General features: G+C 45.9%; 1 protein-coding gene across 1 annotated transcript; it reads left to right on the forward strand.

The window, feature by feature from the left end:
• Positions 1–14,731: 14,731 nt before the first annotated feature.
• On the forward strand, positions 14,732–26,728 carry LOC140710406 (golgin subfamily A member 6C-like). Its single transcript, XM_073011968.1, has 20 exons — positions 14,732–14,779; positions 16,449–16,568; positions 17,656–17,823; positions 18,273–18,578; positions 19,436–19,474; positions 19,740–19,790; positions 19,891–19,972; positions 20,069–20,175; positions 21,220–21,306; positions 21,414–21,521; positions 21,714–21,801; positions 22,187–22,394; positions 22,437–22,737; positions 23,014–23,082; positions 24,417–24,492; positions 24,923–25,014; positions 25,576–25,678; positions 25,762–25,862; positions 25,954–26,107; positions 26,194–26,728. Exons 1-20 carry the CDS (start codon positions 14,732–14,734, stop codon positions 26,391–26,393), a joined length of 2,508 nt encoding a protein of 835 aa, XP_072868069.1. The 3' UTR covers positions 26,394–26,728.
• The last annotated feature ends 208 nt before the right edge of the window (positions 26,729–26,936 follow it).

Consider the following 26,936-nt stretch of genomic DNA (forward strand, 5'->3'; position numbering starts at 1 on the left):
AGGTGCTGGAGAGGATGTGGAGAAATAGGAACACTTTTACACTGTTGGTGGGATTGTAAACTAGTTCAACCATTATGGAAAACAGTATGGCAATTCCTCAAGGATCTAGAACTAGATGTACCATATGACCCAGCCATCCCATTACTGGGTATATACCCAAAGGATTATAAATTATGCTGCTATAAGGACACATGCACACGTATGTTTATTGCAGCACTATTCACAATAGCAAAGACTTGGAATCAACCCAAATGTCCATCAGTGACAGATTGGATTAAGAAAATGTGGCACATATACACCATGGAATACTATGCAGCCATAAAAAAGGATGAGTTTGTGTCCTTTGTAGGGACATGGATGCAGCTGGAATCCATCATTCTTAGCAAACTATCACAAGAACAGAAAAACCAAACACCGCATGTTCTCACTCGTAGGTGGGATCTGAACAATGAGATCACTTGGACTCGGGAAGGGGAACATCACACACCAGGGCCTATCATGGGGAGGGGGGAGGGGGGAGGGATTGCATTGGGAGTTATACCTGATGTAAATGACGAGTTGATGGGTGCAGCACACCAACATGGCACAAGTATACATATGTAGCAAACCTGCACGTTGTGCACATGTACCCTACAACTTGAAGTTTAATAATAATAAATAAATTAAAAAAAAAAAAAGATTAGGGGGCTTGGGTTTATTAGGCTTTTGTCTTCTAAAAATTTCCTAAGCTCCATTGATAAGATATTTAATATCAGTCTAGCTAAAAAGGACCAATATACCCCACAAAACACTGAGTTAAACATAAAAACAGAAGGGTAATAAATAAAATATGGAGAACTATACAACCAGAAAAATTAACAACTATCTGTACCTAAAACAAGGCTAACTCTCATAGGATTATGTTGAATGAAAGAAGCCAGCTGCAAATGTGCACATACTGAATGATTCCATTTATATGAAGTTCAAGAACAGGCAAAACTAATCCATGGTGACAGAGGTCAGGATCCTGGTTAACTTTGAGGGAACAGCAACTGAGAAGGGGGAAGAAGGAGCCGTCTGTGCTGATGGGAACATTCTGTATCTTGAGCTGAGTGGTGGTCACATGAGTGTACACATATGTAAATAGTACAGAGTTGTAGCTTAAGGTATATGCACCTCACTGTATATAAGATACTGTCTTAATCCATTTGTGCTGCTATAACAAAATATCTGAGACTGGGTAATGTGTAAAGAACAAAAATGTATTTCTCACAGTTCTGGTGGGTGGGAAGTCCAAGATCAAGGTGCCAGCAGGTTTGTAGTCTAGTGAGGGCTGCTCTCTGCTTCCAGGATGGCAACTTGAACACTTGAGTCCTCCAGAGGTGAGACACGCTGTGTCCCAACATGGTGGAAAGGACAGAAAAGCAAAAGAAGAAAATCGAGCTAGGTAGCTCCCTCAAGCCCTTTCATAAGGTCACTAATCCCATTCATGAGGGGGCTCCTCCCTCACAACTTAGTCATCTCCTAAAGATTCCACCTCTTAATACTATCACATTAGGGCTTAAGTTCTAACATAAATTTTGGAGGAGACAAAAATATTCCAACCATAGCAAATATACTTTACTAAAAAGGAAAAAAAAAGGAAAATCTCATCTCTAAACATGATATTTTAAGTGTTTATATATTTACAGCCCAATTTTCTGCTTGCTTACATACACATTTGTGACCATGAGTGTCATTCTTAGCTGAGAAAAGGTTTAGTAAATTTTAAAAAGTCTCATATTATCTATTAATATCTTATTCAGATAAGATCAAATTTCTAACCTAGATTTTAGGTTAAGACAGAAACCCACGGTCATTTGCTGCAATGTGAGAATGACAGAGAGAGAGATATTAACTAGCACGATCCAACTATAAAACTAAATTTAAGGGCACAGTTTTCTACTAATGACTCCTCCAGACAAATCAATTACTTGGGTATCAATGAATCCACTAAAACTGGAAGTGAGAACAGTTTGAGTCCTTTTTGCAATGGATGGATGTTTACCAGACTATTAAGTGAAGAGGGTTCAGAAACAAGGGGATAAATGGCATGCTAATTTGGGGTTAAATGGAGTAATGGGATGATCTTGGAAATATAAGAAACCTGCTTAATGGGGCTTGTCTACTTGTAATTTGATAAACTAATATAAGTAAATTCATAGAGATAAAGGACATAAGCACTTAGAACAAAATTACAGGAATAAATTTAGTAAAGAGGCACCAAAGTTGAGATAAGGGCCACTGTTCCATCTCTGACATCTTTAATTCTTGAGTCATGGGGATGGTAAGCCAGGAACAGAGTCTTCCGACTGGAAGCTAAAACTAGCCTTTGGGGTGGGTTCAGAGATGTTCAGATTCAAGATGCAAAAGCAGATGTTGCCCGGTGGAAAATGTCCCGATTGCAAGGGCATTTTCAAAGACAGTGGTGCTTGGGGAAAGAGAATGCTGTGTGTTTAAAAGAAAATAAATTAAAAGAAAGAATGGAAACAAGGAAGAAAAAGTGACCGGAGGGTAGGTTGACCATATGTTCTGGTTTGCGAGGTACAGTTAAGTTTATGTCTGCTGTCCCGGTGCAATTATTATAGTGCCCCTTTCACTCTCCGAAGTGTCTGGATTTGGATGATAAAGCATATGATAACCCTATCAAAGAGACGATATTAGCCAGAAGACCCATGTGTCTATTTTAAACGATGTGGACTGATTCGCAGCCCCATGCTGCTGCCCAGCTGAGCGGTGTGCACCACCTCTGCCTCGCCTTACCCCGCCCTGCCCGGGTCTTCAGGAAGGCTGGAGCGGAACCCTCGGCTCCCGCGCTGCTCTGGTGCCACCTGTAGGTTATATCGGGGAACTGCTTCTCTCCAACTCGCTACCCTCCACCCAGCCTCCCTACCCTGACCCTGGACAGCCTTGGCCTTGGCCAAAACACATTCAGAGCACGGGAAGCTCTGGCTGGGGAGTGGGCTGGACCCCGCAGTGAAGCCCGCTAGTTACAGAATCAGACGGGCCCAGCTTAAACCAACAAGGCCAAGCTCCTCCTCTTCCTACCCACTCCTATCCTGTCTCATTTTGTAGACTGGAAACTGAAGCCTAATTCAGATTTTTTCATTGGTAGGATTGTGAAGCATACAGCTGGAGCCTCCCAGGTGCTATTCCCCACATCTCTGTCATTCCCCTAATACATTAGGATAGTGGGAAAGCAAGGGAGCTTAAGCTTACTAAGCTCCTACTGTGTACTGGCCAGAGTGGGCACTTTTCTCTCCAGCCTCACGATTGGTGGGAAATAGGTGATCATACAACTAGGATACAGGATTAGAGTGGGCTCGCGATGTGCTCACCGTCTCTCAGCTGAAACTGGAACCCAGGGGTCTTTGACTCTAAAGCTAGTACTCTTTTTAGGGTCTCCAGCTTGAGCAACAGTTGTAAAATGCAAAGAGCACCTGAAAATCTAATAATGATCCATATAAGACTGTATTGCAACAGAAACACGGAGTGTCTTCGTGGGGGTGATGGCGAGGTGGGGAGATTATCTCAATTCTATGTAACCTGGGAACTCTCCCAGGAAAATGAATGAAGCATGACTGAGTGCAATTTGTCTGATAAACAAAATCTGTCAGAACGTGGGACCTTATTGGTCCTGGGTAGCGAAGGTAAGAAATCACCGTGCTGGACCTTTCTTTTTCTTTTTTTTTTTTTTTTTGAGACGAAGTCACGCTCTGTCACCCAGGCTGGAGTGCAGTGGCGCGATCTCAGCTCACTGCAAGCTCCGCCTCCTGGGTTTACGCCATTCTCCTGCCTCAGCCCCCCTGAGTAGCTGGGACTACAGGCGCCCACCACCTCGCCCGGCTAGTTTTTTGTATTTTTTAGTAGAGACGGGGTTTCACCATGTTAGCCAGGATGGTCTCGATCTTCTGACCTCGTGATCTGCCCGTCTCGGCCTCCCAAAGTGCCGGGATTACAGGCTTGAGCCACCACGCCCGGCCTGGACCTTTCTTAAAGTGTTCCTTCTAAAATTACTCAGGGCTTCAGTGCCCTCACCTTCTTCATTACCCTGGGCAGTTTCTTCAACTCTCTTCATCCTACTGCCTAACATCCTATCCATCAAACTGCTTTTGGAGTTATGTCTCAATAAAATAAAAATCATGATAAAAGTCATTTACACCCTAGTGAGAGTCATCTAAGATTCCCTTTTTTTCTCAGGCCTTTAGCGAAGTTGGTTATGAAAGAGGATGGGGAGGAGGAAAAGGGTTGGAGCCAGCACTCTTGGAGCTTGCACTGTTCCTTGACGATGCCCTGGCGCAGTGTGAATATTGTCAATCTAAATGGAAAATTCCATGCAAGTTCCTCTCTATTCCCTTTGTCACCAATACCAATTTCCAAGGCAGAGCCCTGAGAGGGCTGGACTGGAGCACCTGGAGGTGATAGAAAACAACTTGGCTTTGGGTTTCAGGTCAAGCTGTGCCATGACTTGCTGTGTAAGATGAGACAAGTCAGTTCACCTCTCTGCACTTCAGTGACCTCATCTGTAAAAGGCTGATCTGGACTAGATTAATGATTTTCTTCAGGTTTTGCAATCGTTTTGTTGTTTTGTTTTGTTTTGAAATGGAGTCTCACTCGGTTGCTCAGGCTGAAGTGTAGTGACACGATCTTGGCTCACTGCAACCTCTGCCTCCTGGGTTCAAGTGATTCTCCTGCCTCAGCCTCCCGAGTAGCTGGGATTACAGGTGAGTGCCACCACACTCATCTAATTTTTGTATTTTTAGTAGAGATGGGGTTTCACTATGCTGGCTAGGCTCGTCTACAACTCCCAACCTCAGGTGATCCACCTGCCTTGGCCTCCCAAAGTGTTGGGATTACAGGCATGAGCCATCGCACCCAGCCTGCAATTGTTTCATGTTTTAACATTATATTCAATTATTCCTCCATCTTTATTAAAGTATAATTGATAAATAAAAATTGTGTATGTTTACAGTGTTCCATGTAATGATTTGATGTGTGCATACATTATGAAATGATTAAATCAAGTTAACATTTTTTATCACCTCACATACTTTTATTATTATTTTTGTGGTAAGAATATTTAAGATCTATTTGCTTAGAGTAGTGTTTACTAGAGGTGAGAAAGGGTAAAGGAGAGGGAGTAGCCAAAGGTTGGCTAACAGGTTAACAGATAAAAGAGTACATGGCTGGTGGCTCACGCCTATAATCCTACCACTTTAGGAGCCTGAGGTGGGAGGATCACTTGAACCCAGAAGTTTAAGACCAGCCTGGGCAACATAGGGAGATCCCATCATTATAAAAAATTTAGAAATTAGCCAGGCATGTTGGTGCATACCTGCGGTCCCAGCTCCTCTAGAGGCTGAGGTAGGAGGATCACTTGGGCCCAACAGGTCAAGGCTGCAGTGAGTTGTGGTTGCACCACTTCACTCCAGCCTAGGGGGCAGAGTGAGACCCTGTCTGAAAAGAAAAAAAAACAAAACCAGCTAGATAGGAGGAATAGTTCTAGAGTTTTTTAGTACTATAGGGTGACAATAATTGATGACAATTTATTATATATTTTCAAATAGCTAGAAGAATGCATTTTGAATACTGCCAGAACAAAGAAAGGATAAATGTTTGAGGTGGTGGAGATGCTAATTACCCTGATTTAATTATTACATATTGTATACATGTATAAAAATATTATACTGTACCCCATAAATATGTACAATTATTGTGTCAATTAATAATAATAAAAGCAAAAAATCTTATCTTTTAGCAATTTTCGAGTATACATTATTATTAACTATAGTTGTCATTCTGTACAATAGATCTTCAGAACTTATAACCTTATATTTAATTTCGATCAAAGTACTAGATACACAGAGTTAAGAACAAAATGGGGCTGGGTGTGGTGGCTCATGCCTGTAATCCCAGCACTTTGGGAGCCTGAGGTGGGTGGATCACGAAGTCAGGAGATCGAGACCATTCTGGCTAACACGGTGAAACCCCACCTCTACTAAAAGTACAAAAAAAGTTTAGCTAGGCCTGGTGGTGTTCGCCTGTAGTCCCAGCTACTCAGGAGGCTGAGGCAGGAGAATTGCTTGAACCTGGGAGGCGGAGGTTGCAGTGAGCTGAGATCATGCCACTGCACTCCAGCCTGAGTGCCAGAATGAGACTTTGTCTCAAAATAAATAAATAAATGAATAAATAAAAATAAATTTTTAAAAAACAACAAAATGGTATCTGGAGCAAGGAATCCTTGGTAAAACAAAAAAAGAAGAAAAAAAGAACAAAATGGTAATAAAAGGCTTATATCAAAAAGCATTTCCTCTGCCCTTTCTTTTCTTGCCTTTGTGTTGGGAGAAAGGCTGAGTGTTGGGAGATAAGCCGAGGCAGTGCTTGGAACATGTCTGGGGTCCAGGATCTAAAACCCCTCATGGTCTTTGGAATGTGTCTGGATTTGCTGGCTCCTTGCTTCTAGCACTCCCATTATCTCAAGTAGCCATATGTTTCAAAGAAAATGCTATGCCATCACAGCTGTAGCTTATTTGCTTGATACGTCGCTTCCTTTCAACCCCCACATCCTCACCACCTGTTTCTTTTTTTGATCACCAATAAATAGCCTGGGCTCCCAGAGCTCGGGTCCTTTGCAGCTTCCATACTAGTGTTGGCCCCCTGGTCCCACTTTCTCTCTCAATTTGTCTTTTCTCATTCCTTTGACTCCGCCGGACTTCGTAGCCCCCATGGCCTAGTGTTGGGTCTGATCACCGCAACACCTTTGCATCCTAATTCCCAGAGACCATCACTTTAAATTCGTTTTGCTACTTCCTCTAGTATTTATCATTGTATTTCTAAAGATTGTTTATGTTGCTATTTCTTGATTTGTTTTCTTCAGTATCTATCCACTTCCTGGAATAGCATAATGTAGGGCTTACCTCCCTTATGAGGTCTTAACAATTTCCTTGCCGCCATTCTACCAATTTCAATGGATCACAATCTTTTGAAATGAAAAGCATTTACATTATTGTAGATATCTAAATTTTGTTTCCTAAGCCAAGTCCTGCACTGAAATTGTTTCATTTCTTTCCTTTTTTTTCCCCTGGAGTTAATAATTGCTTCAAATTTTTTCCCTTCATTTGCTTATATGTTTTTGTACCTATTAACTACCTTTTTTTCAGTTGCTCCAACTGATCTATGAAATGCCTAGTAATAATTATCTGAAAACTAAGATACACGAGATACTCTATCAGCCCCATTATTTTCCTGGAGGCCTCCCTCTCTCCTTTGCCCTCTATCCTTATTCTCCAAACTGGACTCAGCTCTCTCAGCCTGTGGCACAGCTGGCATCCTGGCATGTCTCTGCACCATTGTGTGAATTTCCTGCTGCTTCTTCTGTGTACATCTCCTGTTCTCTGGCCCCAGATCTTCTTTTTCCCTGGTTTACTCTCTCATTGTGTTGCAGCACATCTTCCAGTGGCTTCCTGAAAACGAGTGAATGAAAGCCAAGCTTTCTGACCCTCACACATTTTAGAATGTCATTGTTCTGCCCGAACTCCTGGTTACTAGTTTGGCTGGATGTAATGCTCTAATTTAAACATAACTTCTCCTCATATTGGGAAATACTGCTCTATTATTTTCTAGCTCACAATGTTGTTGGGAAGAAGTCAGTGTTATGTGGAGTCTTGGCTCTTTACATATGACCTGTCTTTTCTCTCTGGAAGATTTTAGGATTTTCTCTCTACCCTTAGTTTTCTGGAATTTCCCAATGATGTGCCTTGCTGCAGGTCTGTCTTCATTCACTGTGCTAGTCACTTGGTAGACTCTTTTGAACTAGAAAATCGTGTCCTTCTATTGCAGGAAGTCACCAGCAGGTTCATGTGAGCTGGGTAATCACATTCTTTTCTTCTAAGGACAGAGGTATCAAGGCCCTGGGAACCTTATAAGTGGATGTGGGGAAAGGGGGCCTGAGGTGAATCCAACAAAACTGCAGCACCCACTGAGCTCATGTCCCAGGGCTAGGCTCTGCCTGAGGACAATAGATATGGGTGAGACCCACTTCCTGAACCAGTTCCATGGTCGGGCTCAGGACATACATGGTCCAGGAGGCCCCCAGCCCTGGCTACATTTATATGCACCTACCTGCATGCAGCGATCAGTGAGTCACAGGACAACGTAGGGGAAGGGGCAGCTCCAGAGAGCAGGATAGGAGGGAGGTAAATAATCATGGGGTGCAGAGTGGCCTTGTGGGGAAGGGGAAAAGGCAGGGCTGTGTGTGTGTGTGTATATGTGTGTGTGTGTGTGTTGTGTTGTGTTGTGTACTGGGTGAAATGGGGATAATATTTTGTCTGCCCCCTTTTCTGGCCACTGCACCCCTTTTTTCATGAATAGTTTTTCTTCCCATCATGGTCTGAGTGTCTCTGTCTCCTCCAAATTCATATGTTGAAGCCCTAATCTTTTGCCTGGCTGTATTTGCAGATGAGGCCTCTCAGGAAGTCATTAAGATTAAATGAGGTCATAAGGGTGGGGATCTGATTCAGTAGGATTAATGTCCTTATAAGATGAGACACTAGAGAGTGCACTCTCTCTCTGCACAAATACAAAGAAGAGGTCACATGGGCACACAATATGGCAGCCACCTAGGGTCCAAGAAAAGAGGCCTCAGAATGAAACCTGCCTTGCTGGCACTTTGATCTTGGATTTCCCAGCCTCCAGAACTGTGACAAATAAATGTTTGTAGTTTAAGCCACCCAGTCTGTGGTATTTTGGCATGGCAACGTGTACTAATACGTCTCCCCACCTACTTCAACCACATGACTCTAGAGGGGGTGGCAGTTTTAGTGTCCCAGCTACCCAGCCAACCCAGACCAGACCAAGCAGAAACTTTCTTCTGGAATTTTTTTTTCTTTTTTTTTTAGATGGAGTCTCACACTGTCTCCTAGGCTGAAGTGCAATGGTGCAATCTCAGCTCACTGCAACCTCCGCCTCCTGGGTTCAACTGATTCTCCTGCCTCAGCCTCCTGAGTACCTGGGATTACAGGCATCTGCCAACACACCCAGCTATTTTTTGTATTTTTAGTAAAGACGAGGTTTCAGCATGTTGGCTAGGCTAGTCTGGAACTAGTGACCTCAGGTGATCCACCTGCCTTGGCCTCCCAAAGTGCTGGGATTACAGTCATGAGCCACCACACCCAGCCTATTTAAGCTGATTCTTTAAAGGTGAGTAGAAATTTTTTCCAGGTGAATAAAACCTTCAGATATTATTCCAAGCAGAGACCAGCAGGTGCAAAGACACAGGGATATAAAGATGTTGAAGTTTACCAACCACTGCTAGATTAGAAAAAACAAAAAGGAAACAATCAAAATCAAAAATTAAAATTAAAAATCACCTAAAAAATGAAACTAGGAATGGGTTTGGCCAGAGGTCGCATCGCGATTGAGTCAACTATGACCGTAGACACTCAGTAATGGATGGAAGTTTTAGAGAAAAACATAACATTCTCAGGTTGTTGGCAGAGTATCTAGAACAATTTAGAAATATGGCCATTGAATTCTGGGAATAATTACACTGTAGTGAAATCGTGTCCTTCTCTGTGTATGAAGCATATATGTATGGCACCCTGTTCAAAGTGCTGAAAATCAGACTCTTTTCAAGGAGCTCATGAGCAATCAAGGGAGATGGATGGGCGAGCAACTGATTATCATGTGACAAGTGAGGTAACAGAGATATGACTAAGATACTGTCAAAACAAAAATAAAGGAGTTATCTGTAATATATGAAGTGCTGGGAAAAGATTTCTCAAATGAAGCTGGCAGGGTGTGATGGCTCACACTTGTAATACCGGCACTTTGTGGGGTGGAAGTGGGAGGATCCAGGAGGATCTAGGACTTCAAGACCAGCCTGGTTGACAGAGCAAGGCCCTGCCTGTCTCTATATTTGAAAAAAATAAATAATTTTTTTTTTTAGTGAAGTGATATTTGAGCACTCTGGAGTACCATACAAATATAGGACAGACTGAAGGAATGTATACAGCTTAATTTGAGTTAACATTTTTTTGAAGTTTTGTATTACAAAAATAGTACCTATTCACTGTTGTGAAATTAGAAAGAATTGATAGGCAAGGAGGGTGGTCTACAAAGCACTCCATAGATCCACCATACTGAGACAATGCTTAGTGCTTTGATGGATTTATTGTATACTTTCTATGCATATGCATGTAATGTATACATGCATGTGCATGGTTAAATAGAAATGGTTCTCCTTGATGTTCTGTTTATTCATGTATTGTTATGAAGTAAATCCCCAAAGAGTACATTAGCTTTGCCCAAGGGAGTCTTTTGCTATATACTGCTGTACATAATGAAAACTAAAAAAGGGGCTAACTTTTCAGCCTTGTGACCTTGTGGTGATTCAAATAGAGGCTTCATCAAAGGCAGATTCAGAAATGAACTTGGTGTGTGTGGGTGGTCATGCTTGGCATTGTTGTTTGTAATAATATGATAGGGATGACTTCAGTGTCCACCAACTGTGCTACTTCCAAATGATGAATGCTGTGCAGTTGTAAAGAAGAATGAGAAAGACCTCTGTGCTCATGTAGAAGAACTCAGATACATTGTGTGTGTTTTTTAAAAGGAACAAGGAATGGTATAGTAGGTATGGTATGCTACTTTTTGTGTTGAGAGAGAAGAGTAGAATAAGAACATATATTTGTATTTGCAAAGATAAATTCTGAAATGATATATAGGAAACCAATGAAAATTGTTGGCTGTGGAAGGAGAATAAGACGGTGAATGGGATTTTGCCACATACTTTTATAGATAGTTATATTTAAACATTTTCTGAACAATGTATTTGTTCACATGACACTTTTAAAAAGAAGTGAATGAAGGAATGAAGTAGGATTATGAGAAAGAAATGAGAAAAAAGGATCTAAGGGGCTACCCATGTTTTTAGTACCCAGTGAATATTAATACATAACAATAGCAGCAAAAATTGGAAGAGTAGCCCCAGGAGGGTAGGGAGTCAGCCTTTCCTTTGTCTTTTCCTCAATTTCATATATTTTTTAAAAAGTACTCTGAGAAAAATAAAGCAATTTGAAACAAAAATGCCTCCAGATCTCTCAAAATAAAAGGAAGATGGGGCAGCTTTATGTAGTACACTTCCCAAAAATGGGCTGATTTACCTCAAGAGGCAGGGATTCCAGCCTACATGGGATACATACAGGAAAAAAAATAAGAAAAAGAAAAGAGATTTAAATATAAATAAATGAAAATAACACTTCTCCCTGATTATAAAAGAAATCACATTATTTTTGTAATAATTTGGATGACAAATATTAAGAAAAATCTTTAATTTGCCATTCAAAACATTCTAGTTTGTTACTTTTTATACTTTTTTATGCATATAAACCTTTTAAAAACTAGAATGGTAGTATATAGTCTTTTGTCACTTACTATATTTTAGGCATATTTCTGTGGTGTAAATATATCCTGGCATCATCATTTTTAATAGCTGGATGTATATTAAGTTAATAATCATTGCCACACCAGAGATGAATTTTCTTATATATACATTTTAATGGACTCGAGCAAGTATTTTTGGACTAAAATCATAGAAGTAGAATTTCTGGAGAAAATAATTTTTGGGGTTTTTAATAGAAATTTTCAAATTACCCTCCAGAAAAAGTGACTCAGGTTGTACTCCCACCAACAAGGACAGAGCTCCAGGTTCCCCCTTCCATTGTCATCTTTCCTGCCTTTATACAGCAAATCTCTTTGTTTTCATGACATTTCTTTGATTTCTAGTGCTTTTGAATGTTTTTCATATGCCTATTGGTCATTTTTATTCTTGTGAGAAGTGCCTATTTCTCCATTGCCCATTTTCTGTTGAAAATCATTTGTTTTTTCTCAGTAATTTTAAAGATTTCTTTACAGACTATGGATACAAACCTTTTATCTGTCATTAAGGTTACAAAAACTTTCTTCCAGTAAGTAGTTTGTCATTTTACTTGATTTCCTTTCTTCTTTTCTTTTTTCTTTCTTTTCTTTTCCTCCTTTTCTTTTTTCCTTTCCTTTCCTTTCCTTTGCTTTTGCTAACCAAACTCCAAAGTCACATTTCACTTAATTTTCATCCTGCCAAATTTGAAAACGTTTCAACTTAGTGATTTTAGTGTAAACAGGAGCAGGAGAGAATGTATTTAAGTCTCATTCTGTCACCCAGGCTGGAGTGCAGTGCCATAATCATAGCTACTACAGCCTCAAACAGCTGGGCTCAAGCAATTTTCCCACCTCAGCCTGCCAAATAGCTAGGACTACAGGTGTGTGCCACCATGCCCAGCTAATTTTTAAAATTTTTTCATGGAGATGTGAATTTGCTATGCTGCCCAGGCTAGTCTTGAACTCCTGACTTCAAATAATCCTCCCACCTTGGCTTGCCAGAGTGCTGGGATTACAGGTGTGAACTACTGCTCCTGGCTGAGAGTTTAGTTTTGTTTGCTAGTGATGTTCTTGGTATCTTTTCATATTTGAGGCTTTGGTGCTAGTGCTGAAGTATTACACTCACCATCCAAGGTTTACAGGACTTTTGTTTTAATATTGAACAGATGGAACTCTAGTTCTGCATCTTTGCAGGCATACAAAATGTGCCTACCAGGACTCTGCTTTATATCTATGGAAAGCAAGAAGTAGTACAGTAAAACTTTGCCTGGCTAGAGGCTGTGAAAGAATGGAGTATTCTGATTTAATTCTATTAACTTGGAAGTATGAAGGTGAAAAGAATTCAAAACTTACATTTCCTGTTGAATGCAATTTGAAAATACAGCCAATGATTCCACTTTTCTTCTCTAGTAAGTTTGGACATTCCCATCTACTTGGTGTTTTATTATAGAACTGCTAGTTTGCCTGAGACTTACATTGTGAAGACACTTTTTTAAAACTTGAGAGGTAAAAGGGTGTAAATGGTGTTGTATGAGATCAGGCCGGATGAGAACTAACACTTGTAAATATACTTTTTAGACTGAATCTCTGATTGCCACTTGTTTTCTTATTTAACTCATAAAAATAAAACACATTGGGTGGAGGGTGGGAGTAGGAAGGAGATTTATGTGTCTTAATTGCATGTCATGGTTTCATATCAAGACAGAACATATGGTATCCCTGGCTTTGGACCTACAGAAGGAAACACATTTTTCTACCTGCTGTATGCCAGAGGTTCTTAAACATCTGGAGGGATTACTACAGCACAGATTGCTGAGCCCTACTCCAGAGTTTCTCTTTCACGAGGTCCAGGGTGAGGCCTGAGAATTTGCACTTATAAAAAGTTCTCAGGTTCTGCTGGTGCTGCTAGTCCAGAGACTACATTTTTGAGAACCCTCTTGTCTACTAACTGTAAATTGTAGAACTCTAGAAAAAAGCTTAGTTTGGTGTGGGAAAAGAAGCTCACAGGTTATGGAGCAAATCGTGAAAGATTCAACCCTTGATCTCAGCCTAGTGTGGAATTCAGGTAACAAGCAATACACAGTCACATAACACAGTTCTTGGTTTTCATGATTGTAAGTCACAGCCAAGTATCAAGTGAGAAATTCAGTTTCATTGGCAAGGCTTAGAGAGGTCAGGTGATTCTAGAAAAATAGACTTCGTGTATACTTTAAACCAGAAAGAGATCTGAGTGCTTATTAAGTTGAAAGCTTTGTGTTTTTATTTACTTTTGACTCTTTTATTTTATTTTATTTTATTTTTTTGAGATGGAGTCTCACTCTGTCGCACAAGCTGGAGTGCAGTGGCGTGAGCTTGGCTCACTGCAACTTCCACCTCCTGGGTTCAAGTTATTCTCCTGCCTCAGCCTCCTGAGTAGCTGGGATTACAGGTACCCACCACCACACCTGGCTAGCTTTTGTATTTTTAGTAGAGATGGGGTTTCACCATGTTGGCCAGGCTGGTCTTGAACTCCTGACCTAAGGTGATCCACCAGCCTAGGCCTCCCAAAATGTTGGGATTACAGGTGTGAGCCACCACACCCAGCCCAAAAGCTTTGTGTTTTTAAAGATATTAGACATGTTTCTTGTTTTTTAAAAAAATCTTAATAATGTAGGAGAATAAAAGAAATGGTTTTCCAAAAAAAGAGAAATCATTGTGATTATTTTACCTTTTTGGAATGTTGGATAATATAGTCCACTTCATTAATCATCAAACATGCTATGGATTTTCCATTTTTATAGGATCTATCTCAATTGAGGTAATACTGGTAATTCTTGTACTCCATGTGAAGGTGAAAAATGTAGGCCAAAATCATAGACCATGCATAGAAGCTGGATAATGAAGAGAGCTCTGGAGGAACATATGGACACACACACACACAGACACACATATATTTACAGTATAAACACATATGCTTTTTAAAGTTTATTTTGAACGTTTTAAAGCAAAAGCCAGCCCCCACCTCCCGGAGTAGGCAGGCCCCGCCCCTCTCCCCAAGTGGGCGGGGACAGCAGTAGCATGGTCAGCTTTCCTTGTGATGTCACAGGTTCCTCTGGCCACACTGCTCCCTGGCCACGCCTCCTTTCCCTTTCATCTTTCTCATTGACCAATGGGCTTGGAGAATTAAGGCCACGCCCCCATTCTGCATTCTAGTGGGGCCCTGGTTACGCCTCCTCTGGCTCAGTCACACAGCCGCCTGGTAGGTGACTGGAGGTGTTCGCTGATGTGGCCCCAACCCTGCCTCCCTCCCCACCCCATGATGTTAGAAGAGACTCAACGGAGTCAATTGGCAGCAGCCAAGAAAAAGGTAAGACACAACAGGTCATGGTCCCCCAACCTAGCCAGAGATCCCCTCCGATGACAAGACCACTGCCAGAGTACACACCACTCCTGAGGTACCCCTAACCCTGGCACCTCTGGGCTCCCCCCACCAAAGTCTCATCAGTCAGCCCTGCCCCCTCAGCAAGCAGCCCAGCCTCTGCCCTTGCCAGTCGCCCCATGGTGACTTTTGGCAGGTGACTCGAGGGTCTCCCTGCTCCATACTCGCCCCTCACATCCTGCTGCCCCAAGCCCAACCTCCCTGGGTTCTTTGGGCTCAGCTGTCCGAGGACCTGGGTCCCCCAGCCCCAGCCGCCCACCATTGCCAGTCATCCCTAGGTGACTTTGGGCTGGTGACTCCTGGGGTTTCCTGCTGCAGGCTGTACTCTCCCCTCCTGCTGACCCAAACCTGACCACCCTGGGCTCTTTGGACTGGCCTCTAAAAGGACCTGGGCACCAGCCCTACGTCCCACTCCCCCATCATGGATCAGCAACTCAGCCATTGCACTGATGTGGTTCCCCCCACCCCAAGGAGGAGTGGAATGTAGTGATGTCACAGTCCCCCTAGGAACTGTCATTACTGCTGCAAGACTGGCCTATGATCTTACAACCCAGTCCCCTAAGCATTCTCGCCCCATTTCTGGTTCCTCTGGCCACGGCACAAATTTCCAGCTGGGAGGGGAATGGGGACTATGGGACTTAGGAGCAACAGGTTTCAGGTTGCCTTACTCCCTTTGCATAGACATTGACTTTGTGAAAAGCCTACACTTCCCCTGTGAGTTCAAACGTTGACAGTATCTCTGGGTGGCAATGGGAGAATGGGTTTGGTTTGGTTTTCTCCCAGCCTTCTACTCTCCAGAGAGACTTTAACATATTTTTCTCAGTTCTCCACCTCATATTCTAATTCTCCACAGTTCTGGGACCAGACTGCCCTTCAGTCAGTGGTCTCTGAAGTGAGATTTGCTCATCTTCTATGGAATAGATCTTGGGAAACTGAACTTGACAGCTTGAATCTTCCTCATATCATCTCAACTTGGGATACTTTGAGTGCCACAGGATAAATGTGGGAGATCTTTCTGAAACATCAGTTTCCCTTGATTCTCCTGAGAGAGAAAAAATGTTAATGTACTTAGGGATGACAGTCACATATGTTTCTAAGAGTATACCAGACTTCTCTCTGAAATGAGACTTGGGTTGCCCTCTTTCTGAACAATTCCCAGATTTAACAAAAAAGCTGCCTTCTGCCATGAGGACACATGGATATAAAAGTTTGAGAGGTCCTGGTGCACTTCTTCACACTAACAGACGTGTGAGGATGTATGACTCCAAACTTCACAGTGTGCAGTTCCTGCCTACTTAATGTTTAGTTTTCTACCTCTGGCTCTGATTTTGGTCTCTGGCAGCTGCTGATTCATGGCAAAACCCCAAAGCTTGGAGTCAGAAGACTGAATTTAAGTCCCATTATTGCCCACCCTCCCTTTTTTTTTTAGCCATAATATCCATCCCTCTCAATCAGTAAGTGATTGTGACAACACCTTGTACAGTTGTTGTGGCATTAAATCAGATGGTGTATAAGAGTATTTTGAAAAACTGTATAGGGGGATGTGGCTGTAGGGGCTGGTAGTTCTCATGAGTATTACTGCTCTTCTTTCTCACAGCTAAAAGAATATCAGCAGAGGAACAGCCCTGCTGTTCCGGCAGGAGCGAAGAAAAAAAAGAAGAAAACCGGTGGTAGCCCTGAGACAACCACTTCTGGTGGTTGCCACTCACCTGGGGATGTGAGTCTTGGCTGGCCAGGCTCCTGGGGACAGGGGGCCCAAGGGGGCAGTAGAGGGTAATTGTTAAGATTGCTGGGTACTGGTTAAGAATTCTGGGTTTGAATCCTGCCTCTCCGTTGGCTAGGGATCTGACTTATGGCAAGTTGCTTGAGTACTTTGGGCCTCTCTTTTCACATCTGTAAAATAGGGGTAGTGTTGTTTGATTTTCATTTCTGAAGTTTAAATGATATTCCATATTGTTGTTGTTTTTATGTTAATCCCTAGTACATGTCCTGCTGTGAACACCCAGGATACCCAGGAAATGGTCATTGCTGTTTGATTTTCCTGATCCCCAGTCTCAAGGGGGAGCTGGGTCAATGAGTACAGCCACTTGCTATCAAGCTGTCCCTTTAGGAGTCACAGAAGGGGTCTCAGGGTGTGGTGAGGAGAGCCCCAGGCACTAGGAGTAAGAGAAGATCTAACTTGCCACCAGCTTGCTGGGTGACCACAGAAAACTCACTTCTTACCCTGGGCCTCAGTTTTCTCCATTGTAAGATGACACTGGATAAGATCGGTGTCTTTCATACTTGTTTTTTAGCTGGAGCCCCTTTAGTTCAAGTGAACCCTTACTCAGGAGTCTGGTTTTTTAATAGAGGTGGAGGTCTGGAGCTCTACTAGATTCATCATCCATGTCCTGGGCCTGAGGAGAGGGGTCCAGTGAGCATATTAAGAGCTGCGTTGGTCAGGTGACTCCACCCTGTGACTGCATCACTCAGGGAACATTTCCATCTATTTGTTCCTGCCCCTGGCAAGCCCGCAGGTGGCCATTTGGAAGAATGGCACAGGCCATGGTTTCAATCTCCTCTGCTCTTCCTCAGCATTTCGTTTTACTCAACCCACATCTTCCTCCTACCCTGACTTCTTTGTTTCTCTCTAAGCCACTTCTGTCTTTCTCCCCCTGCCCTTGTTTTTCCCTTGTCCCCTCCTATAGGGGACATTCTGAAGGTGCTGGTGTCCAACCTTAACCATTCCAGTGGGTAGCGCTCCCCCATTGCACAAGTGGAAGGTGAGGCAGTGCTGAGACCCCTCTCTGGCTTGCTCTCTCCAGCTGTGCAAGCCCCTCATGCCCCTGAGGCTTCTCTGGTTTGGGAGATACTTTGCCTCTGCATTGTTTTATGTTGCTGCCATTAACCTTCATCCTGTTTATGTCTGCTTCTTCACCTGCTTGATTGATTGGCTTTTTTCCTTCCCCGCATCTTTTATCGTCTTGGAAATGGTGAGACCTTAAAGTTTAAAAGTAACTTGGGAATAACGTACAGAGCAGGCATGTGCGATTTGGGTTTTTTTTTTTTTTTTTTTTTTTTTTTTGAGACAGAGTCTCACTGTGTCACCCAGACTGGAGTGCAGTGGTGTGATCTCAGCTCACTACAACATCTGCCTCCCAGGTTCAAGTGATTCTCTTGTCTTAGCCTCCTTAGTAACCAGGATTATAGGCACCTGTCACCATGCCCGGCTAATCTTTGTATTTTTATTAGAGACGTGATTTAACCATGTCGGCCATGCTGGTCTTGAACTCCTGACCTCCAATGATCCACCCGCCTCAGCCTCCCAAAGTGCTGGGGCTACATACGTGAGCCACTGTGCCTGGCCCTTTGCTGTTTTTATACTTTATATCCATAACTGTTTCCCTGTAAGTGTTTCTTTTTTTTTTTTTAATTTCTCTTTTTTATTACTCCTGCGTCATCTGCTACCCTGAAGGACCTGGAGGTAAGAGGCCCTGAGCCAAGGTGCAGTGACCCTGCAGGCCAGCCCTCCAACCTCCTCTCACAGTGGGGACTGGGTGCCCCTCTGCCAGCTGAGACAGCCCACACACACCCCAGCCCTAATGATTGTTCTCTCTACCTCTTCCCACAATCCTCCTCCAACTGCTCCTCTCTGCATGCGCCTCAGAGCCGGAACCAGGAACTGGAAGTAGCCCTGGACTCAAGCTCCGCAACAATCAATCAACTCTATGAAAACATAGAATCACTGGTAAGAGTCCAGTGGGGTCCTGTGATTCCACACTGCCAATCCTGGGTTTTATTTTCCCCTTGGGGCTCTGAAGAAAGGGGCTGGGTCCCCTGGTGCCAAGGGCAAATGGGGAGCTGGAGCGCCCAGGCTTCACCTGGAGGGACCCCAGAGTAACGAGTATGCAGCATGGCTCTTCTGTCACTGCCCCTTTGCCAACTCTCTCTTCTCCAGACACCCCTGCTCCGGTCCTTACCACATACGCCCTGGGGTTGTCACCTCTCAGGGAAGCGCTAGCCTGACGGTTTGTCAGGGGTCCTGTATTTCTGGCGTGACTCAGTCCCTAATTTGCTCTTTGAGTCTGCACAAGCCACCTCTCCTCCTTGCGTTGGTGTTTCTGAAGGAGGTAGAGCATCAAAGGTCTCGGTTAGCTCTGAGAGTCTGAGATTTAAAGGCTCCTAGAATGGAAACCTGAGGGCCAAGGGTTCCTGTCTGTCCTTTTCCATTCTATATCTACTGTGAAGAACTGTACCTGGCTTGTACGTGCTCAGTAAATGTTTGTTGCATGAACGCACCTTCCTCAATCACAAGCTGGCAGAAGGGTGGGCCTTTCTCAGACTCTGTCTCTAGAGATTTATGTTACTGTCCTTTGGAGAGAATCCAGATTCAGACTTTGAGTTCTGTGGCTGTGGGCAAAAACCAACAAAGACCCAAATCCTCTGTCCTTGCGAGCTTGAGGAGAGTTGACCAGTTCATGTTGCCACTGGGTCTGAGAATGTTGTCTTTAAAATTCATTCCTGGCACCTGTCTACTGCTTCCTGGTCTGGGGAATAGAGTTGAGGGGGCCCCCCTCAGTCACCTGAATTTGACTCTCCCCACAGAAACAACAGAAGAAACAAGTGGAACGTCAGTTGGAAGAAGTAACGTGATTTCTTTGTTTGCTCACAACATGACTGCTGGGTTTTGGGGGCACTCAGATGTAGAGGCACCAGTCTAGTGTCACCCACTGCCAGCCTGGGGAAGAAGGCACATCCCACAGATTCCACCACATCCCCACAGGGTCCCTGATAACCTGGTCCCATGGGTGGGCCTGTGCTGGGGCACTTATGGCATTCTGGGGGCATGTCTCTTGCTGTGCCAACTCTGCCTCCCCTTGGTAAGAGCTCTGTCTTCCTCTTCCTATAGGAAAAGAAAGCAAATAATGAAATACACAAGGCACAAACGGAGCAGTTAGAGGTGAGTGGAGGGTGGGGAGTTTTCTCCTGTCCTCCAGAGAATGTTTCTTTCCTTCTCTTTCAGCACTTGCTTGGCTTTTCTCTCAAACATTCCATTTCAGACAATCAACATCCTCACGCTGGAAAAGGCAGACTTGAAGACCACCCTTTACCATACTAAACGTGCCGCCAGACACTTCGAAGGTGGGAATCTGGGCACCCCATCATCCTTCAACCTGGCACTTTGACAGGTCTTTAGAGGGAGTCCTTTGGGCCCCATCTCAACCTCTGTCATTATAGAAGAGTCCAAGGATCTGGCCGGCCGCCTGCAATACTCTTTACAGCGTATTCAAGAATTGGAGCGGGCTCTCTCTGCTTTGTGTACACAGCAGCAGGAAGAGGACAGGGTGAGTCCAACCAACTGCCCCGTCCCCTGGCAGCCCGGCTTCCCAGATGGAGGAGAGAGTGTAAAGGTCTTTTCTGCAGGATACAGTGTCCTGCCCAGAAGGCAGCATGCTCATTTCTAGCTGCTATTGTGTGTGTTTGTTAGAGATAGTCTGGGACTGAGTCAGCTGCTGTGGGTGAGTTGAGGGGCACTGGGGGGAATGAGCACTGCACACACAGCTTGAAGACCAAGTGCCTGCCCTGCCCTTACCTGGTTGTGGCCTTGGCCAAATCCTAGGTGGGGTATTGGGTACTTGTACTGTGAAGGTACAGAAGAGTACCTTTAGTACGTTACCATTTCTGTAGAGAGAGGAAAGGGGTGTGTGTGTGTGTGTGTGTGTGTGTGTCTGTGTGTGTGTACATACTATGATAATATGCATGAAACATGTCTGCAAGGGTTCGCAAAAAACTCAGGAGAGGATAACAGGGTGGCTGGGAGACACTTCCATGGTGTACCTTCTGAGTTTTGGACTATTCAAATGTATAATCCTTTCAAAAAGTGAACAAAAGATTCATTTCCCCTTCCTTTCTGTGCCCCCACCCCCAGCAAGGAAAATGGGTTTAGAGAATTGGATAGACCTGGGTATTCAAATCCCAGCTCTGTCTCAGTGATCTTAGGCAAGCACTTAACCTCGAACACTCCATGTTTTTCATCTACACAATAGAGGTTATCCTAGTAACTGTCTCATATGGTGGTTGTGAGGATTACATGGGATTGCTAGTATGGAACCTGGTGAAGCACTCCATAAAGGTTCAAACAGTGGTATTAATAACAGTAATAACAATAGCAATGTTACCTGATCTCTCTGGACCTCTGTTAGCCAGCTGTAAGTTCGATCTCTTTCCCTGTCCCTTCCAACTCTACTGAGTTGTTTTAAAAACCAGGCCACGGGCTTGGAAATGCCTTGATCTTTACTGACTTGAGTTGTATATTGAGCCTAGCCCTAGCCCTTTAAGGGGCACTGCCTGGGCTCCCAGATCAAAACTTCTCACTCTTCACCATCTAGTCCTCGAGCCGCAGTGAAGCAGTCCTCCAGCGGCAGTTACAGCAGACCAGAAAGGAGCGGGCACTGCTGAACGCACACGTGACACAGGTGAGGCTTTGCAGAGGGAGGGATGTGGAAGGAAGATGATCCCAGCTGACCAGGAGCAGGTGAGGACCAGTGACAGCCCTTCCTCACTTCTGTGCCCATTCTTGCAGGTGACAGAGTCACTTAAACAAGTCCAGCTGGAAAGAGACGAGTATGTGCAACATATAAAAGGAGAGAGGGTCCGGTGGCAGGAGAGGATGCGGAAAATGTCGATGGAGGTGAGACCTGACCCTTCAGCCCCACGTTAGATGGGTCACTGGATCTTTCTGGGCATCTGTAAAATGGGACTAGTACAGCCAGAGGTAGTCATGGGTCTGGGCTTTGTGGAGGTGGGGGCAGAGATGGAGATGGTAGCTTGTCCAGCCACCAGCCCCTCTCTCCAGGGCCCTTTCCCCCTGTGCTTTGGGCAGGCTCACGCATTGAAGGAGGAGAAGAAACATGACATACATCGGATACAGGAGCTGGAGAGGAGCTTCTCCGAACTCAAACACCAGATGGGTAAGATGGGGCTGGTGTGACCTGAGAGCAGGACTGGCATCAGAGGACTGTGGGGTGGCTTAGAATGCCCCAGGGAGGTGGGTGGATGGAAAGGCTTTGAGGCAGAAGGAAAGAGGTCTGTGCCAGCAGCTGGCAAGTCTTGTCATCTCCATGAGCTTCAGGGTCCCCGTCAGCCAAGAGGAAGGAGTGCCCATTGTCAGTCACCCACAGTGCTCTCTATCTGACATGGCTTGGAAATTGGCTTCCATCCAGTGCAAGGAATCATTAGCAGGGAGGCCAAGTTTGGGAAGCCTGAGAGGAGCTGCATCAAAAGGAGGGCTTTTTCTTTGATGGGGAGTGTTGGGTGGGGAATCCAGAGGCCCTTATTGTCTGCTTCATTTCTCAGCTGAGCCTCCATCCTCAGCACCCCCAGCAGGGACATCTGAGGTGGAACAGCTACAAGATGAGGCCAAACACCTGAGGAAGGAGGTGGAAAGTCTGGAGGGAAAGCTCCAATTCCAGATGGAAAGCAATCAGGCCCTGAGTCTCCTGAGCAAGGAACAAAAGGAGAGACTCCAGGAGCAGGAGGAGAGGCTCCGAGAGCAGCAGGAGAGGCTCCAAAAGCAGGAGGAGAGGATCCAAGAGCAGGAAGAGAGGAGGTTGCGGGAGGAGGAGAGACTATGTGAGCAAAAGGAGAGGCTTCAGGAGAAGCAGAAGAGGCTGCCGGAGCAGGGTGAGAGGCTGCAAAAGCAGGAGGACAGGCTGCGAAAGGAGGAGGAGAGGCTGCAAAAGGAGGAGGAGAGACTACAAAAGCAGGAGGAGAGACTGTGGGAGAAGGAGGAGAGGCTACGAAAACAGGAGGAGAGGCTGCAAAAGCAGGAGGAGAGGCTCCTGTTCTCCCAGAACCACAAGTTCGACAAGCAGCTGGCTGAGCCACAATGTGACTTGGAGGATCTGGTAGGTTGCCCCACCTGGGCAGCCTGCCCTCATCCCTAGCCCTCCAGGCCTTTGTTTCCCCACCTGTAAAATGAGGCAATGTAGCCCTCACATGACATGGTACTTCTAAAGGCATCTGTGAGCCAGAGCTCATCAGGCTCTTCTCTGATGGCTGTAGGGGAGAGGGGATGATTTTTCTAACCTACCTCCACCCTTTCCGGTGACATGGGAGGCAGACACCAAGTTCTGGGGTCTCCAGCTGCAATGGCTGGCCACTGATTGCTTCTCTCTGTCCAGAACAACAAGAACAAGAGCACACTGCAGTTGGAACAGCAAATAAAGGAGCTGCAGGAGAAGCTGAGTGAGGTGAATGAGATGGTAACCTCTGCCCCATCCAAGAAGGGCTGGGAGGCAGGCACCAGCCTCTGGGGAGGGGAGGTGCCAGGCCAAAGGCAGCTCCAGCTAGGGGGCAGGTGACCCTAGCACCCTCCAGAGCATCTCCATGACTGTTTCTTGCTTCCTGCCCTCCGACTTTTAGAGGTGGGTAGCCCTGGGCTCCTCCCAGGTCTGGACATCATCTTCCCAGCTGGAGGCATGGATTCCCCCAATCATAAGGGTGGAGACAGTGGTATAAGAGGGTCCTTATGCCAGACACAGTGGCTCCTGCCTGTAATCCCAGCACTTTGGGATGCTGAGGCAGGAGAATCACTTGAAGTCAGGAGTTTGAGACCAGCCTGGCCAACATGGCGAAATCTCATCTCTACTAAAATTATAACAACAACAAAAAATTAGCCCGGCATGGTGGCACATGCCTGTAATCCCAGCTACTCAGGAGACTGAGGCATGAGAATCTCTTGAGCCTGGGAGATGGAGGTTACAGTGAGCTGAGATTGCACCACTGCACTCCAGTATGGGCCACATGGTGACACTCTGTCTGAAAACAAAAGAAAAAAGCCTCCTTAGATTCAAACTGGATTCCGGCCTCGGTTCCACTGGTCACCGTTCAACTACTTTTCATCTCTAAGTCTCTGTTTCTTTAACTTCAAAAGGAAGTTAGCATTTTTCTTATGGAGTGCTGGGGATTAAATGAGAGAACACATGGAAAGCATCAGGCATGTAGCACACTTAGCAGATGGTGATTGGCTCCCTCAGCTTTTCCACCAGTCTGTGGTGTACAGTTTAAATGGTGGGAAGAAGAACATGAGATTTGAGGCTGGGGAAGGAGGCATGGGGTTCTAGGCAAGGGGGTTAAGTCTCTTAGGCCTGGAGCAAGGGGCCAGGGTCCCGGGCAGGTGACAGAGCCCCACTGTGCCCTTGCAACCCTATTAATGGGCCCAGAATCTGGAAGCCAACCACCACATGCCCTCATGCCCAGGGTCTTCCTGCAGATACAGCTGAAGAGCCAAGAGTCTCAGAGTCTGCAGCAGCAGCAGTGAGACTAGTACCGGGGTCACCTGCAGCAGTACGTGGTCACCTATTAGCAGCTGACCTCTGAGAAGCAGGCGCCGCACAGGCAGTTACTGCTGCGGACCCAGCTCATGAACCAGCTGCAGCAGCAGGAAGCTCAGGGCAAAGCAGTGGCTGAGATGGCTTGCCAAAAGTTGCAGGAGACCCAGGAGAGGGAGTCGCTGAGGACAGGGCCCCGAGGGGGACGACCTGGCAACCTCTGTGCCTTCTCACTCTGTTTTCCATTCCCTTAGGAGTGCCTAGAAGCTGCCAGCCAGTGGAACCAACAGCTAGAGACCCAGCTGAGTCTCCTGGCTCTCCCTGGACAAGGTACAGGAGACCACTCAGAGGAAGAGGAGAGGGCCCCAGGAGGAAGGGGGGACTGTTAGCAGCATAGGATTGAGGGGTTGGAAGAGACCTTTAGAACAGCTGGTTGTTATGCCAACCGGGTGTCTGCACTAAGTTCGGCATCAATATGATGACCTTCTGGGAGCAGGGGGCCAACAGGTTGCCTAAGGATGAGTGAACTGGCCCAGATCAGAAAGGGAGCAGGTCAGAACTCCCGCACCAACTGGTAGTGTGACTGTGCCTGGGCAATATAGAAGATCTTGGATCTTATAGGAAAACTAAAGAACAGCAGCTCATTCCCCTCTGGGGAGGGGCTGGCTCAGGGTTACACAATGAGGGTGGGGACAGAGGTGGGCCCACAGTACTTCCCTTGTTGGGTTTTCTGAGGACCCCTCTGGCCACCTCCCCACAGAAGATGGAGGAGGACATCTGAACAGTGAGGAGGAGGGGGTGCCTCGGCCTATGCCGAGTGTCCCAGAGGACCTGGAGAGCCGGGAAGCCACGGTGAGTCTGACTTTCCCTGCGCCCACTTTGCCACCTTCCTCTGTGGTCCCTCCCAGACCCCCTTATGCTCTTGCTTTCCCCGCCTTCTGATTTCTCTGGACCTTCGCCCCTTCCGGGAGCCAGTGGCCAGACACCACTTCACCTGTGACCAACAGGTACACTCTCTGAGGCCCCAAGGGAAGGGGCTGTGCTCCACCTCCCAGCCCCATTTGTTCTGTGTATGCCCCTACAAGAATACTCAGCTCTTGCCTTCAAGTGGCATTTTTCAACTCCACTGGAGCCAGTGCCCAGGAGGAGCAGGCACGGCTATGTGGGCAGCGGAAGGTGTGAAGGCTGTGCTGCCTGCACCTGGCTCACCTGATGGCCTCGGCCTGGAAGGAGCCAGAGGCAGAGGCCCCGGCCCCAGGGACTGGGGGTGAGTTTGTGTGTGGGGAGAGCTACCGGGCCCTGTAGGAGGCCATGGAGAAGGTGAAGGTGAGTGAGTCCTGGCATGGGCCAAGAAAAGTGGGGGTGGGGCAGGACAGGTCACTCCCGTGATGTGACCCTATTATTTGGTTCCAGAGTGGCTTTATCGACCTCCCGATGGAGAAGGTGGACGGGAAGCAGCAGCTGGAGAAACTAGAGCTTGGATTCATCCAGCTCTCTGGAGCGACAGATGGCATGAGTAAGCAGGAGGCCAGGGCACGGGCACGGGGAGCTGCAGGGCCTTCAGAGGGGCCCCAGTGTCTGAGCCGTGTCCTCTCACAGGAGAGCACATCACGGTATATGAGAGCCAGGGGGCAGGGCCAAACACGCGGCACGAGGAGGAGGAAGCCAGCAGGCTGGCCCAGAAGGAGCTGGAGATGAAGGTAGAGGGTGTGCAACATCTCTGCGGGGGTGGGGGTGAGGGTGGGTGCTGGCGCCGGCTCAGGCGTGGTAACTGAGCACCCCTCCCTTCAGGTGAAGCTGCTGGAGCTGCAAGATATGGTGTTGCCAGTTGTGGGCGACCTCGAGGGGCATAGCAAATTCCTCCCTGCTGTCCAGAACCCTCTTGAGGAGCCCGCTCCAGGGGCCCCAGCCCCCCAGGAACTTGCAGCTGCGGAGGAGCAGAGTGGTGAGTAGAGCCCTCAGGCGGGGTGGGCAGGCTGGAGCAGGCGAGGCTCCCAGTGTACTCAGAGCCCCGCCTCCCTCTCTCCGAAGATTTTCAGGACAGCGTGGAGCCTGCACCGGGACAGGCCAGGGAGGGTTCTCCCCGTGACAACCCCACTGCACAGAAGATCCTGCAGCTGCTTCCTGTAACGCAGGACACCCAGGAGCTCCCAGGCTTGGCCACCAAACCCTGCGTGCCATTCTTTTACCGGGCAGCCAAGAACAGAGAGATAAACATCATCATCATCTGAGAGCTGGTCAAGAAATTTAACAACAACAACAAAAAGTGATGGGGTTAATCCCCTACACAATTCATCTACTTCATTGGAATGTTAGAGCCCCTCATGTTTATTTGTGTTTCAATTTACAGTTTAAATTTGTTTGTATAAAGTTACCTTTACCATTTTTGTTTTTAATTTGATAATTGTAGGTCATTAGCTCACATATTGAGTTTGCCCTTACATGGTGGGAGTTCAAACACACAAAGACCCACTATTTGCACAAAACTATTCTTACTGGTTTGGAATAGGCTGCCATGCTTTTTAAATATTATTGCAGCATGTATATTCATTACAGAATTCAGATAAAATTGGCTTATGTTCTGCTATTACGTTTGATCGAATCCTAATCACAGTGAGCTCTTCATTAGCTCAATATGTGGTTTGCCCGCAAGTGCGCACTGTTTCTTACTTTGTAATATGCCACTGTGAGTACCGACATTTAGAGTTGTTTAAAGGCCAAGAACTGGAAACAGCCTTTCCCCTATTTTCTGTGTATTGGAGATGGGAGTAGTA

Source organism: Chlorocebus sabaeus, chromosome 26 (assembly GCF_047675955.1).
Source record: "Chlorocebus sabaeus isolate Y175 chromosome 26, mChlSab1.0.hap1, whole genome shotgun sequence".
In the NCBI taxonomy this organism is placed as follows: domain Eukaryota; kingdom Metazoa; phylum Chordata; class Mammalia; order Primates; family Cercopithecidae; genus Chlorocebus; species Chlorocebus sabaeus.